Source organism: Mycteria americana, chromosome 7 (genome assembly GCF_035582795.1).
Source record: "Mycteria americana isolate JAX WOST 10 ecotype Jacksonville Zoo and Gardens chromosome 7, USCA_MyAme_1.0, whole genome shotgun sequence".
Lineage (NCBI taxonomy): Eukaryota > Metazoa > Chordata > Aves > Ciconiiformes > Ciconiidae > Mycteria > Mycteria americana.
This window is the reverse complement of record NC_134371.1, coordinates 64,145,697-64,165,386: the sequence shown is the minus strand read 5'-3', so window position 1 is coordinate 64,165,386 and position 19,690 is coordinate 64,145,697. Positions and strand designations below refer to the sequence as shown.

At 37.9% G+C, this 19,690-nt stretch overlaps 1 protein-coding gene across 2 annotated transcripts; it reads left to right on the top strand.

Moving 5' to 3' along the window:
* Positions 1-85: 85 nt before the first annotated feature.
* NDC1 (NDC1 transmembrane nucleoporin) lies at positions 86-18,902 on the top strand. 2 transcript variants are annotated; one of them, XM_075508799.1, is made up of 18 exons: positions 86-207; positions 301-421; positions 1,745-1,846; positions 2,188-2,362; positions 2,860-2,998; positions 4,416-4,524; positions 6,004-6,055; positions 6,683-6,815; positions 9,734-9,826; positions 11,148-11,229; positions 12,143-12,298; positions 13,391-13,645; positions 13,778-13,896; positions 14,142-14,192; positions 15,268-15,331; positions 16,538-16,638; positions 17,579-17,739; positions 18,642-18,902. In XM_075508799.1, exons 1-18 carry the CDS (start codon positions 166-168, stop codon positions 18,703-18,705), a joined length of 2,019 nt encoding a protein of 672 aa, XP_075364914.1. In that variant the 5' UTR covers positions 86-165; the 3' UTR covers positions 18,706-18,902. The 2 variants fall into 2 exon arrangements, with proteins under 2 accessions (XP_075364914.1, XP_075364916.1); XM_075508801.1 differs by lacking the exon at positions 12,143-12,298.
* Positions 18,903-19,690: the final 788 nt, after the last annotated feature.

Below are 19,690 nucleotides of genomic sequence, written 5' to 3'. Positions count from 1 at the left end.
CGTCACTTCCACTCGGGGGGGCGGGGAAAGTGGGCCGGCGCGCCTCCCATTGGCTGATGACCGCCCGCCCTCTCGGCGTGCGACGGAAGTGGCGTGCGGCCGGCGGGGGGTGGCCGTTGAACGGCGGAGACTTTAAACGGCGGTGCGGGCGGCCGGGCCGCAGCCATGGAGGCGGAGGCGGGCCGGCAGCGGGCGCTGCTCCGCCAGGTGAGTGCGGGGACCGCGGCGGCGGCCCCCGGTCCCCGTCCCCCGCCCCTCCGTCCCCGTCCCCCGCGGCCCCTCACGCTCTGCTTCCCTCAGGTGCTGGGCTGGAGGGTGGCGGCCGCCGTCGCCTGGTCCGTGCTGCTGCTGCCTGTCTGCACCGCGGCCTTCGTCGTCCTCAGCGGCTTCGACCCCTTCCACCCGGTGCGCTGGATCTCCAGTAGGTGCTCCGGCCTCCCCCTCCGGGGCTGCGGTGGGCCGCGGGCGGTCGGGGCTGGGGGCAGGCGCGGGAACCGCGCACTGCGGTGTGCACCGCGCCGTGAGCTGCAGCCGCGGCGGTGGGGAGGGAAGCGGCCTGGGCCTCGCCTGCTGAGGGGCTCTTGGAAGAGCAGAAAGCGTGTGTCTGTGTGTCAGCAGAGCGCAGGGTGCGTGGGTACTCGCTGTCGTTTACCTTTCAGATCTGCACGTGATCATAGCAAGGGTTAAGTGCTTTGTTGCATAAAGTGACCCGATATTAATATTTTAAATCCTTTTAGAAAGTAAAATCGTTTCTGCTGCAATACTTGACAAGGTGCTCTCTGATGTTTTTGTAATGTACAGTCACGTGTTTGTATTTGTGGGGTTTTTTCCCCCCTATCTGTTGTTTTGGGCTCGGTCTCAGATAATGGGAACTGACTATGGCATTGTGTTATCCTTCTGCTTGGTGTGTTTCTGAATGATCTTTATGTTATCACACTTGACATTTAGGCTTTGACATGTAAGTTTTTGTGTTGCTTATAACCATAATAGCCATAATCCTCTCTAGGTAGAAATAACTGTTGCGAGCTCATGTAAGTATATCCTTCAGAGAAAAAAATAGGTTGAGTGACTTGGTTGTCTCTTCTAAGTACTTGGACATGCTTTGCCTTTCTGCCCAGCGCAGTTATTAGTTGCATAAAGAGCTTAAGTTTCCTCTAACTTTGCATTGAATCACAAGTGAAATTCCTGAAGTAGCTGCTCTGCATGGTGAGAATAACTTTCCCTTGAGTGCACACACAGAAAATTGAGAGATGTTTAAATGGAAGCTTGCTACCTGTGATCATGTAGCTGCTCCACGCAGAGACTTGCTTTCTTTCCCCCTTTGAAACTACAAAAGCCCAAAAGAACTAATCAAAACCAATTTACTCTGTAAGGAATTTCTTATCTTTTACGCGTGGCTGTATGGTTGCAGCTATTATTAAGTGAAGGGAAGCTGTGTTAGTTGAGCCATAGTTTAATTCACTTTGAAAGATTTTTTAAAAAAAAAACCCCAAAATTCTGAGTGTTCACTTATGAGAAAACCAGTTATAAGGGTGTAGTTTACGTGAAATTTAAACATGCTTTTATGTAGAAATGTTGTGCGGCTGGACAGATCTGGTATGAGATTATAGAGTCCATTGAACATTATTCCCCTTTACGCATTTAGTGGATTATTGCAAACTGCTTAAGTGTTCTTTTCTGTTACTTAATGTGTCACTGTTGTGTTACTGCAATCTTCTGAGCAATAATTTTTTTTTTATTTTAGATTCTTTCAATGATTTATATACTTCCTATGTCATCTTTTGTATCCTCCTTATGTCTGTGGTGATACTAGTAATAAGCATCTTCAACGTTGAATTTTATGCAGGTGGGTTATGTAAATTGCTGAACTGTTTGTGATACCTGAACTAAATAGGATGACCATTTAAAGAGATTTGTATTTACATCCGCTGTACTTAACGTTGGTAGATTTCCTTTTAAATTGATATAGACAATACACAAAGCCTATTCTTCAGTAAATCATCCCAGATTCCTGCTTACCTCATGGCTGAGACCCTCTTAGCTGAGCTGCATCATTAATTTCTTTATAATTTAGTGACTGATTCCAACTGTGAAAAGTTCTTTGACAATTTTTTTTCTTTTTTTTTTTTTTTTTAAATGAAGGGTTTTATTGATAAATGAAAATTCACTTTCGGCATTTATTTACAGTTGTGCCATCAATACCATGCTCTCGATTAGCACTGATAGGAAAAATTATTCACCCTCAACAAGTTGTCCATTCAGTTGTTCATGCTGTAATGGGAATGTTGGTCGCTTGGTGCGCTGCAGTTATGACAAAAGGGAAGTTCCAGTTTCTTGCTGTGCCCTGCACACCTTCGGAAAGGTAATTATTTGTGTGTGTTAAAGATAAATTATGCAAAGAACTTTTATCGTAAAATGTATTTGCTGATGGCTTCTTTCAAACAAAAAACTAAAATTTGAGTAGTACAAAAAATAAGCAATTATATGTTGATATCCTTTATTAAAGGATAGGAAATACCCTCCTTTGTAAATGTTACAATGCATAGACAAATAATTGGGCCAGAAAAACTAAATTGCCAGGATTCTTACTGGAAAGTTGAATGATGACAAATTGGTTGTCACTTGAACTAAGTCTTGGTCTTCTGGTTAATGTGACATGCTGCATAAATACTGGAAGCATCCTCGTGCATAAATTGCAAAAATAGGTGGTGGGATTCCTCCTTTAGAAAAAACTTACTGAGATATCATCATATGTACTGATCAGAAAAGTAAAATCAAACTTCTGATTTGAACTTCCTAAGGCTAGAATGACTTTATTTTTTTTTTAACTCAGAATTAATTCTAAGTTTTCTATTTTAGCCTAGATGATGCTGTTCCTCAGATGTGCCTAAATGAGTATCACCTCTTTTTTCTACTTTCTGGAGCTTTCATGGGATACAGTTATAGTCTTTTGTATCTTATTAACAATATGAATTATTTGCCATTTCCGATCATACAGGTAAGAGGTTTAAATACCTTTGCAGAAAGAGATGTCTAAGTAAAACAGTGATCAAAAAAGCCTTGATTGTTTATATTTTTGAATATGGCACTAGCAGCTGTCTGTTGGCATGCTTTCACTAATAGATGAAGAGTACACTCAGTTAGCTTTAAATGCCGGTAGTCTTCATCTTCCTCTTTCCTGCTTAACCCCTTTCAAATGAACACAGAAATCCGGGATGCTGTGACTATAAAATTTATGTCCCTCTGATGCACAGTCAAAGCTGGCTGGGTGGACCATTGCAGAAAGTGAACTACAAGAAAGGGACAATATACAGAAACTGAATATTAACGCCTGGAACTGACAACAAGGGTCACCTAAAAGCTGAAAATCTTGAGAGTAAAAAAAAAAGGCATATTATCAGTTGTAACTGGGTACCAGCTCACTTAAAGTCTAAACAGCACATTAAATCTTGCTTAAAGCTCAACATCCAAAGCTTGTTCAAGTGTGCGGTGCTATGGAAACTCAAATTCCATTAATTTCTTTGGAGGGGGCTCTAGCAGTTCTACAGAAGTCTGTACCAGTGCGAAATGGTGAGGAGTGGCTTGTGAAACAACACCGTAAAAGTATTTCTTCTGTTTCTGTAGCCTCACAGCAGCCATTAACTTTGCATGATTCCCAGATTTACAAAGTTCAACCAATTTGGCAAAAGGTATCTTCAAACAAGGTTGTTTGTATTAGTGGAAAACATTTAAGTCATGACTGTTCAGTTTATCAGCAAACCAAGTATCAGTTTGGCAATGCTATAGTTAAAGTATTTTTAAAAATTCTATTATTTTAATATTTTTAATTCTACCTGGTTTTTTTTTAATGCACTGTAGCCAAGTAAAAAATTAAATTGCTGTGGTTTCATTTGCATGTAGTGTCAGATGGATTGCTTTAGTCATTTGGAAAGACATATAATTTGTTTGTATGGAGAAAGGCGTCAGTTACACTGTTTCGCTGCTGGGAGAGTTACTGACTCTGTAACTCATGCTTGTCTGAATTTTCCCTATATTTTAATGGAACACTTCTAATCTAAATGAAATCTAGTAGATTAAATATGCCTTTTTTGGTTTTTTTTGTTTATTTTGCATTAGACAGCATTCTTCTAGTTTGTTCCCCTGTGTATAGCGTCAATTTACCCCATCCTCCATTTTCATACTGCTACAAGTAGGAAAAGGGATGAGAACTAGAGTTGATTATAAAATGGCAGAAAGAGATCAGGAGAATAAACAGTAGGTGTAACACCTGGAATTGCCTTAAACTAATTTTTTTAATTCATCTAGACTTCAGGTTTTCAAGTACCTTGTCCTTTTATTTATTTATTTATTTATTTACCATTTCATTGATTTGTTCTGAATGTGGAATACTAAACTTTTTGTTTGTCTGTTTTTAGCAATACAAGTACTTACGTTTCAGAAGATCTTTGCCTCTCCTTGTTAAACACAGTTGTGTGGAATCGCTGTATTTTGTTAGAAACTTCTGTGTCGCATACTACTTTTTTGGTAAGGGTTCCTGAAATTCTCTCATTTTTTTCTTTTTTTTTTTAATTCCTGTATTTTGAAAACTTTAATCAGTGAGGCCTACTATACTATTTTTCAGCCTTCCAGGTAACTTGCTGAAGGCACATAGACTTGTTTAAACAAATAAAGAGATCTCACACCTCTCTAAAACAGTAAGAAAAGGCACAGGGTTTGTACAGCAGTATTTGTATGAGGGCAATTCTTACAGCCTCACAGAAGCTTATTTAGCATATGAGAAATGTCTCTTCTCCAAAGAGGTTAACACCTTCTAAAAGAATTTATTGTCTAGCTGATAACATTATAAGAAGATGACAGTATTCGAAGGAGAAGGGAGTGGGGAACAATAGTTTTCTAATCTGAAGTCTGTGGTCACTGTACCAAAACATAGAGTATTGTCTCTGGTGGTCTCTTCTGTGCAGGAAATCTTGTTGCAGGCAGCTGTGAAATAACTTGCATGTAAGAGGAAGTACCAAATTCTAATCAGCTGGTGGTTTATAAGGGTACATTTTAAAACCTGATGCTTTGGGCCACTGTTTACATGCCTGTCCTGATTTGTGGCAAAAAGATTATAAATCTGAAAACACAGTGCAATTCAAAAGTGTTGTTTTAGTCTGTAATTTATATTCACTTTTTTCTCAAAATATTCCCAAATATTTTAAAAAATGGATAAACATCTCCATGCCTTGGACTGCTCCTTCTGTTGCCTGATATTGGAAATGCAGTGTCACAGAGCTGAACCTGACATACCAGCAGTGGGCATGACTTCACTATATGTAATGTTGTTACATTTTCACTATTTTTAAAGTAAAAATTAGCACTTTGGCTTTATTCTCAAGTGCCCTTTATATTATTTGGAGGAAGCTGGGGAGACAAAGGCAGTATGGCTCCCTCCCATAAGAAAATGAAGTTTGGTCTTTAAAACTATGGTAAAAAAATCTGTGCTGATGAAGATGATTGCACTGGATGTTCTAAAAATCAGGATTTTTTTTATGTTACGGTTGTAATTGTCATCCTAAATGATGTCAAAATATGCTAGAATTATTTCTACTTTATTTACATTAGGGGATAAATTAGAAGTATGGTGGTTCTATATAAGTTTCCATTAAGTCTTTAAAAGCACTTTGCTGCTGCCTGAGCTGTAGTGAAAATTAGTATGAAATTACTATTAACCCTCTTGTTAGTGAAGAAACACGAATAACTCGCTGTTGAGAAGCTAGCAATAAGCGGTAAGGTCTACATCTCTCAGTTTATGGTTGCTGGCCTGAAGCCTTTTTTCATTCTCTTGTTCCTATTTCTTAAAGAAACAAAACAAACCCAAAGGCAGATTGTTTCCTGGTGCACTCGTGTTACAAGACCAGTCTCTTGTCTATATGTGCATTCCACTTTTGTCTTCTTTTTGGCCTATTGTGTATATGTTTTGCAGTGTCATATTTGTTTCAGTGTTTCTTTTTGATCCCCTAGGTTATATCCCAAAGGTATGGATAAGTACCACCATGGATCTTCATATAGACAGGTAGGTAGTACATTGTGCTGAAAACTTGCAGGAGAATATTGCTGACAGCTCCCTTTGCTGAAGAAGTCCAGCTTAGCACTGGTTCTTTGTGTGTAGTAGGACTCAGTTCCTTGCCTCCCCACTCAGAACGTGGGAGCATTGGGTACTTCTGAAATGGATCCAGAAGGAACCAGCTTCCCCTTGTAGGAGCCATCTTGTAGATAGTCATTAAGAAATCCTATTTTCCTTCATCTCTGTAAGTCCCTAAACTATTAGAAAGGCAGATCTCTCCAAATCTCATACATGTGTTTTATCTGCTTTTCTGTGGTTGGTGGGGGGGCATATCTTTGTTTTTATATGGCTACCATTTGTTTAAAATAGGGAAACTGAAGTCTTAATACCTTAATTGACTAAAACTGTAATCATTGTTTATTTCATATTTCTTTTTTCCTTGATTTCATTAATTTTTCTTAACTTCATTTTATCACAGTTACTGAAAAATTAAAGAAATGGTATCTTAAACATCTTTAAGAAACTTTTTGCAAAAAAATGCAACTTTATTCTTGCAATTATTCCTACTGTAGCAGCTTACTATAGACATCTTCCATAATAAAAATACTTACATCATCTTGGTTGTTTTATCTGCAGTAAATTGCACCCTCTTGACACTCTGACTGGCTTACTGGATCTCTCCTTGTTTTACCATGCCTGGTTATGTGGCGTATTTCTTCTGATTACCTGGTACATTGCATGGTTACTCTTCAAAATCTATGCTACAGAGGTTAGTACTTAGTGACAGTGCTAAAGGTATAACATCAGTGTTTCACAGATAATACTTTCTTTTCAAAAGCAGTTTTACTAGGAAATAACTTATTATGAATTTTTGAATTTTCAAAGCAAGTACTACAGATAAGATCTGATAACTGAACAGTCAAGAGAGACCTGGGCATTTACTGACCTTCCCTTTCTCTCCTTATAGCAAGACAAGCCTGTGCTGCTTATAAAATTAATGCTTTGTTATTTCCACCTCCTTTTCTTACTCCGCTAATTCTGTTTCCATGTCCCCATTCTCCTGTTCATGTTTGATGCTAAATCCATGCAGATGCTGTTGGGGCCACGCTAACAAAGAACTACTTTGTGCTTCATGGAGTCTGCACTGTGTTCTTTGTCCTCTGTAGGTGTAAAGACAGATGAGCCAACTCAGGGCCCATAGATGTCTGGCAGAGCTTACTAGCTTGGTCTCTGCCTGTGTTTCCATGCAATGATTTTGTATTTGAGTGTGAGACTAGCTGAAGACTTGTGACAAACAGCTGCAGGTTACATGGGAAGATAATATCCAGAAACTGTATAGCTCTCAATCCAATTTTACAATAGGAAAGAGAACAGAATGCTGTTAATTTTCTGTGAGCTAAGCTCTAGAAGTCTCAAATTTAAGCAAACCATCAAAGTACACAGTTCTCTGAAGCAGAGATATGTTAACCTAATTCAGGCTGCAGTATTAAAATAGACTGCAAGCAATCTTGGGAATTAAGACACTTGTGCTTTTTTATTCAATCATAAAGTTACAAATTAATATGGCTAAAAAAAGATCATTTAAATATGTAATGAATTGTATTAGAATAAATGTAAGACCATGATTGAAAAGAGGAGAAAAAAAAAAGTCTTGCCAACAAAGAATTGGAGAAGACTTGATCTTTTTGACAAGTCCAGATATTTCTTTGTAAGAATACAGAGGAAAAAATTGTTTGTCTAATTTGATTGTTTTTTTTTTTTAAACACTACTAGACTGCAGATTAGAAGGAAAAAAGCGAGGTTTAAATCCTGGCAAAACACTCTTATGGAATGAAATGGCATACAGTGCTTGTTGGAGTGTTAGCTTTAATGAAAAAGTCGTGGTTTAGCTTCAGTCGGAGACTAAGCACCATGCAGCTGCTCACTCACCCTCTTTCCCCCCACCCCCCGGTGGAATGGGAGAGAGAATTGGAAGAGCACAAGTAAGAAAACTCGTGGGCTGAGATAAGAACAGTTTAATAACTGAAATAAAATAAAATAATAGTAATAATAAATTGTAATGAAAAGGAAAATAAAAAGAGAGGGGGAGAGAGAGAGAGGAACAAAACTCAGGGAAAAACAAAAGAAAACAAGTGATGCAACTGCTCACCACCCGCTGATCAATGCCCAGCCCGTCCCTGAGCAGCGACTGCTGCCCCCCGGCCAAGTCCCCCCAGTTTATATACTGAGCATGACGCCATATGGTATGGAATAGCCCTTTGGCCAGTTTGGCTGTGCCCCCTCCCAGCTTCTTGTGCACCTGGCAGAGCATGGGAAGCTGAAAAGTCCTTGACTAGTGTAAACATTACTGAGCAACAACTAAAACATCAGTGTGTTATCAACTTTATTCTCATACTAAATCCAAAACACAGCACTATACCAGCGACTAGTAAGAAAATTAAGTCTGTCCCAGCCGAAAGCAGGACATATAGTTGTTGTGACTGCATGGAGAACAGATTAACGAGTGAAGCATAACTGATGTAGTGATGTGTCAGAATCTGTAGACAGCTCTAACAACAGCTCTGAGGTGCGAACAACCTATTTCAAAGGATAATAGTTGAGGCACCAGTGAACAGTGTGTGTCTATGTCTTTAATTATTGTATTGCTTATAAAACTGTGGAAGACAAAAGAAACATCCAGCTGTGAAGGTACAAAATGGACCTTGCCCTTTTGACTGTTGAACAAAAGATTTGTTTATCCACATGACTTTTTTTTTTTTTAATGTGCTAAAAAACTTTCAAAGCTGTTTGTAAATATTTGCGTAGTGTTAACTGAAAACTCAGGAAAGAAATTGTAAACTTACTCCACATGAAGTCACTCTATTAACACTTTGAAAGCAATTGCTACCTCAAATTTCAATTTTGCAGTTGGAAACAGGAGAATAAAGCTATGATATGTAAAATGAGTGCAGTAACGCAAAACTGACAGGTAATCTGTGCCCAAACTGGTCCATGTTAAATAGTGTTAAAAAGATGCAATGTTTGATACAGTTTAAGCACTGCTGTGTACATTTTAAGTGTTGTAGCCACAAGAACAGAAATTCTATTAAAATGCAGAATATGAATATCATGATGATAAAAATAAGAATTCATTAGTTTATCATTGAAACAGTGCATAGAAGAATTTAAAAAATCTTTTATTATTTGGTATTTATTTGGTATTATTTGGTATTTATTTTTATTTTATTATTTGGTATTTATTTATTTATTATATTGACGCTATACACTTATTATTTGGTAAAAGAACCCTCAGTTCTTCACCAGAGTGGTTAGACTGTTAAAGATGGACATTACAGTTTAGATTTCAGTCTTGTTTCTGAATATGGTGTCACTAGTTTTTCCTGGGTATGTGGTTAGAGGAATTTCTTTTCCTAATGATATGATGCCCCTAGCTATGAATTATATGGGTACCTGGAAGGTATTTCAAGATAAAGATACCTGGATTTTCTAAGATTTCTCAATTTTAAATGTAAAGTCTTTTTGTTTCTATGTTAGAAATTTCAGGCTAGTTTACAGTAAGTTGAAACAATGGGGTATGTGCTTTTGTAGTTCATCATTCATCTGACAAGTTACAGCTCGGGTGTGGTCTTTCATAAGGCTTTCTTGTGTTTTGCTCTGTATAACACAACTTCTGATATTTGTATTTAGACGCATCATTTTCCTATCCAGCCAACTTTTGCTGAGGAGACGGACCAGTGCCTGCCTAAAATCTTAAACAGCAACCCTCCCCTCATTATAAAGGTAACTGAATTCCCACCATCTTCCCAGCTAGGTGTGTGCTGAGAAGGTGTTTCTCAAAGCATGTAATCAGATCTTCTAGGTAGCAGTTATTTTAACTGAGGTGCTAGCTCTTTAAAAAGCTGCCTCAGAACACTGGAGGAGGCAGTTACACCTAATGGTGAAAATTTGTTGAATAGTGACATCTGGTGGTGCTCACCACACTGCGTTAATTTGAGCTGAAGACAGGCTCATGTAGTTAGAGGTAAGATCTATTTGTCTGCAGCATAAGTATGTTAGTGCGTACTGACGTTAAAACAGAAGGTTAGTGACATTCAGGTTTTTTAATTCTTTCAACTTTGAGTCTTTGTCACGTAAACGGGTGTTTTATCTCTTGGTACGCTCTTAATACTTTGCCCCTGCTACTTATATTTGAGTTCTTATGTGTGTGTTCTCTCTTGAAATTAAAAAATTATTTCCATATTTATGTTGGAAGTTGGGTTTCTTTTTTAAAAAAGGCAATACTAAAAAGCTACTTAAAATCTGTGAGTAAAGGAGAGTAATTTTGGTCTGACTATGGTAATCATTAATGGGATTTACTGATTATAATACTTAAAAATTGGAGACCTCATGTAAGAAGTATTCTGTAAATAAAGATAAGAATATTCTCCTGCATGTGCAAAATCCACATTTACTGATTATACAGATCTCTGATAAGACTGGAGATATAATAGGCTGCAATCCATTTGAATTCTTTTTTAAGCTTTGCTGCACTATCAAATGATGGGTGGGGAAGAGTCGAGCACAGCACAGTTAAAGGTAGAGGTTAAATTTAAATTATAAATTTATAATCTCAGCTGTTACTAAAGTGTGTAATTTATAATTGTATTTTCCATAGTGGGAAAAATCTGGTTATTTTTGGTTTGCCACATTAACTACTTAATCACACGAAAAAGCAGTATTAGGTCCAGTACTGTATAACATACTGTGGAGTTGAGATCTGGCTTGCAAAAACGGTTCTTTCCTTAGACTTTTTTGCACCTTAGGTTCTTTCTGTCTGAGCTGTTAGCTGTTATGATAAAAAATGGTGCTAGATCTTCTTTAAGTAAAGTACTGATCTTATCAGTAAAGTCCTCTGAGGCTCTTGCTAACGCAGCAGCCCTACCCAGAGTGGTTCTAGGGATGTGTGCAGTCCTTTGCCTTCTTTTTTTTTCCTGTTACATGGCTGGTTTTAGTCTGTGCGAACTCATTCTTTGTTAGGGATTGCTTTTTTTATGGATAACTACATTTTTTAAGGAAATACATTGGACTTTGCATGCACTAAAACATTTTCCTTTCTTTGTAGTTTTTAGCCTTACAAGACTTGATGTTACTTTCCCAATATTCTCCTGTTCGACGACAGGAAGTCTTTAGCCTTAGTCAGCCAGGTAATTATAAGAAATTATAAGAACTATTTCATATTGATTCTTTTTCTTTTTTTTTTTTTTTTAAAGTGTTACTCAAATGCTTTTAGAAGTTATTTAATGCTGTGATGCATGCTACATACACCAGAAGGCCTCATAAGTAAAAGTATCCCTATGATGCCTTTTCCAAAAGGATGCTTAATTATCTGTATTCGTATTGTTTCATCTACTAAACTGAACAAATTCTGGTTCCTGTTGTTCGATTTAAATGACAACCATGAGGAAACATAGGTCTTAGGGTATTGAAAGCAGGGTCCTCTTGACACCACCAGTCAAATAGTCCAAACTGAATAATCTAACAGATGGGTATGAAAGCCTAATGTTGAGGTGTGAGTGAGGTGAAATCAAGCATAAATAGTGAGTCACCACTAGAGTTGTGAAAGCAAACAATGGCTATAATTTCAATTAGTATTCAGGCTTCTTGCTATGTACAAAGATACAGCAGAGAACGTCAATTAAAACTCCTTAAAAGCCTTCAGGAACTTTTTGTTACACTTCATCAGGAATTCTAGTGTTTGTACTACTTCAAAAGTGTTTACCATCACCATTGATATTACTTTGTTCATTTTAGTTGTTCAGTGACTTCAGATCTGATGGGCCAAACTGCCTGTTTTTCCTGCTTGCTTAGCAGGTTTCACTAAAGTCTTTTTTGAGTTATCCAGGGACAGGAGGATAGAGTCTGTCTGTGTTTTCATCTTCCTCTCAGTACAAATAAACTGTCACAGTGAAAACGCACTGCGTCTTTTTAGAAATGGAGTGGTACTGTAATCTTTGAAGCTTATGCTGAGAGCACATGGGCACTGTGAGAATAAATACAAGGATGAGCATCTGGGTTAAACATATCTACTGCAGTTCCTCTTTGTGTGCATACTGCTAGGTGGGCACCCACACAACTGGACTGCAATATCAAGGGAGTGTTTGAGTCTTCTGAGCGATCTGACCCAGAGGCTGATCACACAGCAGGAAGCTGCAGCAGCAAATGGGAGAGCAAAGCAGCCAGCAGGAGAGCTGAAAGTATCTCCACAGACTCCAGGTACGTGAGGAAACGCTCATAATAGTTTGTAAAGCATGAACGTACCAATAGATTACATAGGTACGTTAGTCTCAATTAAGTTGTATGGGGAAAATGAGTCACAGGTTTTTCTGCAAATAAATGCAAAAAAAGTCTCTCCCCTAATTTCATTTGAGGTATTCTTGTTGAAATAATCCCAAAATAACTAGAAAACTTGGAAAGATCATGTTTACTCAGTTTGTTTACTTTGCATGCTGTTATGTTCAATACAGTATTTTTTCCACACTTGGATGAATTAAGAAAGTCTAATTATTACAATTTTAGTAAGTGCTTGAACTTAGTACAGGGAGAACTTAAGTCTTGCCAAGAGACGCTTTGTAATTTGCGTAGCTATTCTTATGGTTAGTTTAAGATGGTAAAATTAGTTTTTGTTTTGTTGTTGTGGGGACTTCGAATATGTTTGTGTGATTCAGTAACGTCACTGTAGAATAAGAAAAGCCGGTCTGACTCTTGAGCTGTGTGCAGCCTGCAAGCATTTCGGGTGTTTGACATGCCAGACTTAGGCATCATTCCTGGCAGCAGAGCTGTGTTAGCACAAGGGGTGCCAGGTAATCGAATCCCTTAGCAGTCAGTGCCTAGGATACAAGTGCCCTGGGAACAGCAGACGACTGTTGGTATGTCAGAGGTGAATTTCTTCTAGTGCTGCCATTCCTTGGATTTTGTGACTGACATGTCTTTTCTTAAATACCAAGCAGAATCACAAAGAATTGCCATTCTTCTATAGGTAGCCTTTTTTCTAGTACTTAATCCTAAAAGCACGCTTTATGTAGATATATACCAGGGCATAGTAATGCTAGCTAGCAAAAGGAGAAAAATAAATAAATCCACAGGGATCCTTCTCATCACTTGCTGTTCTTAAACTGATGAACTTTTAAAACACCTCATGCTCATGTGAATGTGTACTTCTTTGCAAAACTGCAGTGGAAACAATGTCCTTTAATAAAAGCTCTAATGATAGAGGGGTTGTTGAAATAGCAATCAAATAACAAACCCATCTTTTATTTCATATGTGCCAGCCTGTTTGTCTTCATGCAGTGTGTTCTTTGTCATTAGGAGCTGTTGTGACAGAAGACATGTCTTTCCAGTCACAGAGGTCTAATATCGTTCCCAGAGCCTCCATGTCTTCACTGGTTAAATCGTCCCTAATGCCTTTAAAGACACCACCTGGGTCTGCGGTTGGTTCGCCTTTCAGCTCACCTGCTTTAAATTGCAAGATGGGAATTCTGGATGTAAACTCTCCTTGGCATGGATCAGTCCAAAGCCCTCATGTTACAAGAAGGGGACCAAAGCTGTGGACATCAGGTTCAGGTAGAGATTTTTCCACAGCGCTGTTTTTAGCCTTGTAGTCATAAGTGTAGTAAGCATGTCAATAGAGATCTGTATTTTGAGGATTAAGGTGACAGCAACCAGTTTTTTAAAGATACTGTATTTCTCTTGTAGATCTGCAAATGAATGGTTCCCAGCACGAATCCTTTCCAGTGCTCTCTACTGCAAGAGCTGGCAGTGAGGCGGTACAGCCAAGCTTTATTTACACATGGCTTCAGAACAAGCAAGAACAGGTAGAGTAAAAGTTGCAGTACAGATAGGTTACAGCCAGTGCAGCTTACGTGTTCTCTCTTCTGAAAGAACTTTCCATTTTTGTTAATGAATACTTCCTCCTCCAATTAGCTTACATAACAAAAATCCTTCCCCCACCTCCCTGCCCCCCCCCAATCCCTTTGTACTGTGAGAAGGGGTGAGGGGGGCCAACTGTGCATACCTTCAGATAAATACAGATTATATTTAATCTTTTGGTTTTTTCCAGATAAAAAACTTTTTGTCAAAACGAGTGCTGATAATGTATTTCTTCAGCAAGGTAATCATGATCTTACATTTTCTGACTGAGCAGCATGGACTAGAAATGCATGAGCATATGGGTTCTGCTGTGGCACTATGTACCTTTTGCATACAGTAACGGTTCTAAAACCTTTCTTTTAATCTAAGGTTTTCCATAAGTACAACTTCGTGCTTACTGTGAGTTTCATAGCAGGAGTATCCCATACCTGCATAAAAAAGAATAATAATACTTGTTTAAACTCAGCTGATTGTAAACTGCATTTTGCTTAAAGCATCATGTACTAGTAAAACACAACTGAGAACTTAAATGCAATTGTCTCGGTATACTAATTGTAAGATGACACGGCTTCTAGTTAATGTTAAAATTCAATTAACTACCTTTTGTTAGGTCAGTGTACCAAATGAATTCTTTATAGTTTTCTTTTGTGGGAGAAGTGGTAGCTAGAATGTTGGGAATTTCTCCTTATGAAATATTGGTGCTAATATTACTACTACTTTTCAGGTGAACTTGAACACTTAAGCTGAATTTGCATAGTATTTACACAGAAAAACAGTTGGGTATTTCCCTTGGCATAACTGAACAATAACTCAATTAAGTATTACAGAAGCATTCCCCCCCTTCCCCTTAGGTCTTTGTTTTTCAGGGATTTTCCTGAAAGTTTCCTGCAAGTAGAGATCATATTTTTATATGCAGATCTTTTCTGTGTATATGATAATGGTTTATGCTTACATGTACAGCAATGTTTTCTGATCAGTTATAGACTGGAGCAGAGACTGAGGCAAGCAAGATCGTGAAATATGCCTGGGGGAATTGTGTTGCCCATTTAGCCCTTGAAAACTAGTTAGCTAATACACTTTCTTTTCTGGATGTCCCAACCATAGCTATAGCTTTGTGGGCAGCTCCTGTCCAAAAAGAATTTTAGTTTCTTAAAAGATCAGATTTTTCTGGGTATTCCCTGAGATCTGTCAGCCTCATAGGTCTTTTCTGAGAGGAGGGACATAACCCTGTCAAATGTGTAATACCTTAATTGAAACCTGCAATTTTGGTGATACTATTTATAAAGTGCACTCAGAATGCTATGATTTCTTCTCAGCACCCGGAAGCCTCCATCCAAGCTGTCTTCTCTGATGCCCAGATGCACATCTGGGCTTTGGAAGGTAAGCAGTTTCTGTTCCCAAGTGAATCCACACTGGCTCATGAAACTTCCACTAAGAGGATCCGATTCCAGGTTTCTGGGGCTCTGTGCTTTATAAATGTAATGGAAAAAAAATCTTTGAATCTATTTTGACAAAAACCCGACTGCATTTCAGATACCAACATGAATAAAGGTTAATTCACTTGTTAGTTTTGAGATCCCATGTGACATCTCTTAGTTTATGTTGTGCAGACATTTGGTAGAGATTCCTAAACTTGATTTCTGTTGCTTCTCTCCCACGTGACCCTATGTATCACTTCCCCCCTGTCCCCCCCCCCCGCCCAGTAACAGATTTATGATGTCTCTTTACAACAGCTTTTCTGACTAAAGGCTCTGAGTCTTTCTCTGTTAATCACGGAGAGTTGAGGAAGGGAGGCACTCAGGTAGTACTTTAACAAATAAATGGAAAAAGATGGTCTGCAGACAATTAAAAGAACAACAGTATGTGGTTGCACTACAGGATTTTCTTGTTTCAAAGTTGTGAGCAAATATTGGTATTGACAGAATCTTTTATTAGATTTGTCTGTGCAAAAGGTGATCTTTTTTCCTAGGTTATATGTTTTATGGGCAGATATGCCACACTGTGTCAGATTGAAGGTGATGAGTTGGGATGTATAGAATCGGGAGATGGGAATCACACATACAGTTTGCATGAAAGCAGAAGATACCATTTGTGTTTTAACTAAGGGCAGACGGTTGGGCTGTAATTTTTTAAAATATGATAAACAAGGAAACTGAGAAGGGGTTTAAAGCTAAATCAAGGTTTCCCTCAAAGTAGTAGAGAGTTTTCCTCATACAAGCTGAACAAATAAAGTTAAGTGATCTGGAAATGTTTGTGTAGGCTAGAAGAATTGTGAAATAGGTCCTGTCTCTTGGTTGATGTCAGGTACAGCTCCAGAGCAGTGGAAAGAGGGAGCCAATGCTTTCTTAAAATTTATTTTATGTATAATCTCTTGCACTATCGTCAACCTCAAACTATTGTACACCTGTCAAACCTGTGACTGGCTTAGTCCTGAAGCAAGCCGAAGCTGAGGTAACTGTCATCTGGCTGCAGTAAGTCCTGAAGAATTCCACCACACTAGTAGAATCTTCAGGCAAAACCATGATCTTTGTTAATGCTTCAGAAGTTGAGAATTCAGTAATTACAGCAAACTTTCTTTTTTTAAAGGTCTGTCTCATTTGGTAGCAGCCTCCTTTACTGAAGACCAATTTGGAGTTGTCCAAACTACACTGCCAGCTATCCTGAATACTTTACTGACTCTTCAGGAGGTAAAAACCATTAAGTTTTCCTTACTGCAGAACAAGTTTAGGAGAAGAGGAGTTTTGTTAATTTTATATTTTGCCAATGCTGACCAGTTGTAACATTCGAGTTGTTACTACTGTAAATGGCTTCTCTTCTGTAGTTAATCTAAAAAAACCAGCTAGTTGCCACTATGTGCATTATGAAACAGCTGAATAAAAACCTTGCTAGGTTTTTAAAATGTGGAAATAGAAAGCATGTTTTTAATGGAACGTTTAATTAAAAAAAAAAAAGGTACTATGTGCTCAAAGACCTTATTTCAGGGATGCGGCAGTTATAATACTATATTTTATGCATAGTTAGGACTTCATCTTTATTTGGCTGTACACAATTCCTTGTGCAACCTGGAGCACTTGGAGACACTGCAAATCACAGGAGATAAGATCTGTGTGGTGTTTCTCTACTAATACTAAGACATTACTCTCAAAATACTGATGTTTGTGTAATGTTTACTTGAAAAAAATTGAGATTTCTTTCCAAGGCTATGTGTGTCCTATTGACATAATCATTTTACACTGCCTTAATGGAGATTCTTGGAAAGAATTTAGAGGTTATTAAAGTTCTTCAGTGTAAGTCATCTATTCCAAGAACAGGCACCAGGGGAAAAAAAACCCGAACAATACCCTTGTTTCTGAAAGAAACAAGTCATAATACAGGACAGAATTGTGTTTCTACTGCAGCGTGTGCTGTGGTTAGCATTTAAGACTCATTAACAGAGAATCTTATTTCACAGAACTTGGTTCTGTGTTCACATTGGTGGCCAGGAAATGCACGGTCAGGCTCAGTTTCCAATACATTTTTGTGTGGTGGAATTTCTGAACTTGCTTTATTTGACATAGACATGTTGCTAGTTACATTATGAAATAATTGAACAGAGGAAACAAGCTCATTTATGTTTTTCTCAATCAGGTTGTAGACAGACATTTCAAACTGCCTCATGTTTCTAGCAAGCCCCCCAGGATTTCAGGAAGTCTGGTGGACACATCCTACAAAACGCTACGATTTGCACTTAGAGCGTCTCTGAAAACTGCATTATACCGGATAACTACTGTCTTTGGAGAACACTTAAAGTAAGAATTCTTTCATGATTGCTTGCTTACTAAATTTAGTTTTAATTACTGTTATTGTAGGACCTGTGAAAAAGGAAGGATTGTTTGGGCAAAAATCCCTTCAGGTCATTATTCTAACATGGTATTTTAGTATTTTTTGATTTTTGGAACCTTAAAAAAATTCTTGTGTAGATATATGGTCCCCCATAGAAACTTATTATTCATAGATTTCTGGACAATTTTTCTTAGTGACTTTTCATGAACTCTTTAGAAGCAGTCCATGAATACCACTCAGTTAATACATCTTAGCTGTTGAAAAGAAAGTAAATCAACTAGAGACAATTGTCTGTTCTGTAGGAAGAGAATCCTGAGAATCCTATGAAGAGTCCAAGTAATCAAATTCCCTTTCTGCTTGGTTGTCTGATGGCTCTTTCTCGGCTACTGTCGCAGCAGGCGACATATCATAAAGTACAGTTCATACTTGGCCTCTGAATATGTGGGACTGAAACTTCCTGCAGTATCTGCCCATCTCTCCCTGTGGGGATGAAATGTTACTCAGTTTGGAAGTGCTAGATATAGAGGAGAGATAATTTTAAGAGATTCTTTCTTACCTAAATCGTTCTTGCAAGTTAAACAATTGCTTGTGTGTGTGTTTAAAGGTAAGGAAATGGGCTAGGTTTCTTGGGACAAGTGTCTTCTAGTAGTGGAAGCTGTTGAGGTTAAGAATTGACAGTTTTAAGGGTTAATATACTTTTTTGGTTTTTTTTCTTGGAACGTAGGTTTTTCATACAGCTGGATTTTCTAAAATTTAGCTTCAGTGTAATTGTTGATTTCAGTGTATACTTAATTTTGGCATGAGGCTTTATTTCTGTGGTGCATTACATTTAATGTAAACTCTTGTGTTCTGCATTTGTTGTTTTTAGCGCAGTGCAAGTGTCTACAGAACATAAGAAAAGACTTCAGCAATTCTTGGAGTACAAAGAATAAATAACAGATTTTGATGCAGCTACGTCTTTTTATTCAACACTCTTGGTAAGAAGAAAGTGGGACTAATGAGCCTTTTTATATTGGCTTTTTGGAAAAGCATATGGAAGTACAAGTCACAGAACAAAACTCTTAAAACTGTAGAAGAGCTCTTTCGGGTTTGGATCATCTTTTGTATAATAAAACTTTTGAAAAATTCATCTTGCCTTCTTTAATACCACTTAGAAATGAGAAAGTGTCAGTTCTTTTTTTATGTAAGACTATGACATTTGGGATTATCAGAGTTACTTTGCCACTCAGATCCTTCACTGTTTTTCACGACATATTCTTTTCCTACCCTTTCCTGTTAAAGGGCTGAGTAGAGATTTACATAGATACTTAGTGTGCCTAAGTGTTTCATAAATTTAGTTGATAACACTTTTAGTGCAGAGGAAGTGTGTACTTTAAGAGTAGGAAACAGATGTGCCCAGGAATAAAACATGCTACTCTTCTGTAAGATGGAAATATTCCTTCAGAGTAAAATGGGTGTGCAGAAAGGCATTGTTAAGACACAAATACTGCTTGAAAAGCTAGCAGCTTGGATTTTATCTTTAAGGTGACCTAGGAAACTAAGTTCTGATCTATGCTGAAACATACAGGAACATTACTGCATTTAGTAAAACTCCAAGTAATGATACTGTGAATTAAAGTTTGGATCAACAGCTTTCTGTTAAGGTGGATAGAAAGGATGTTTGCAGCATATCCAACTTTTTCAAAATAATATACATTATTGGTAGCTTCTGGTGAAAACTATGACTTTTTAAAACCTTTTGTTTAAACTTCTTATCTGGAAGTAAACCTGTCCAAATTGTTTGAAAATTACTCAATTTTTAAACTGACTCCAGTTCTTGTGATAATCTACACTAGAAAATATCTATGGAGTATGAAGCGCTTAGATGTAGCTGCAGTACCTTACTGTAATTTCCTTGAGATAAAAGTAAGCTGAATG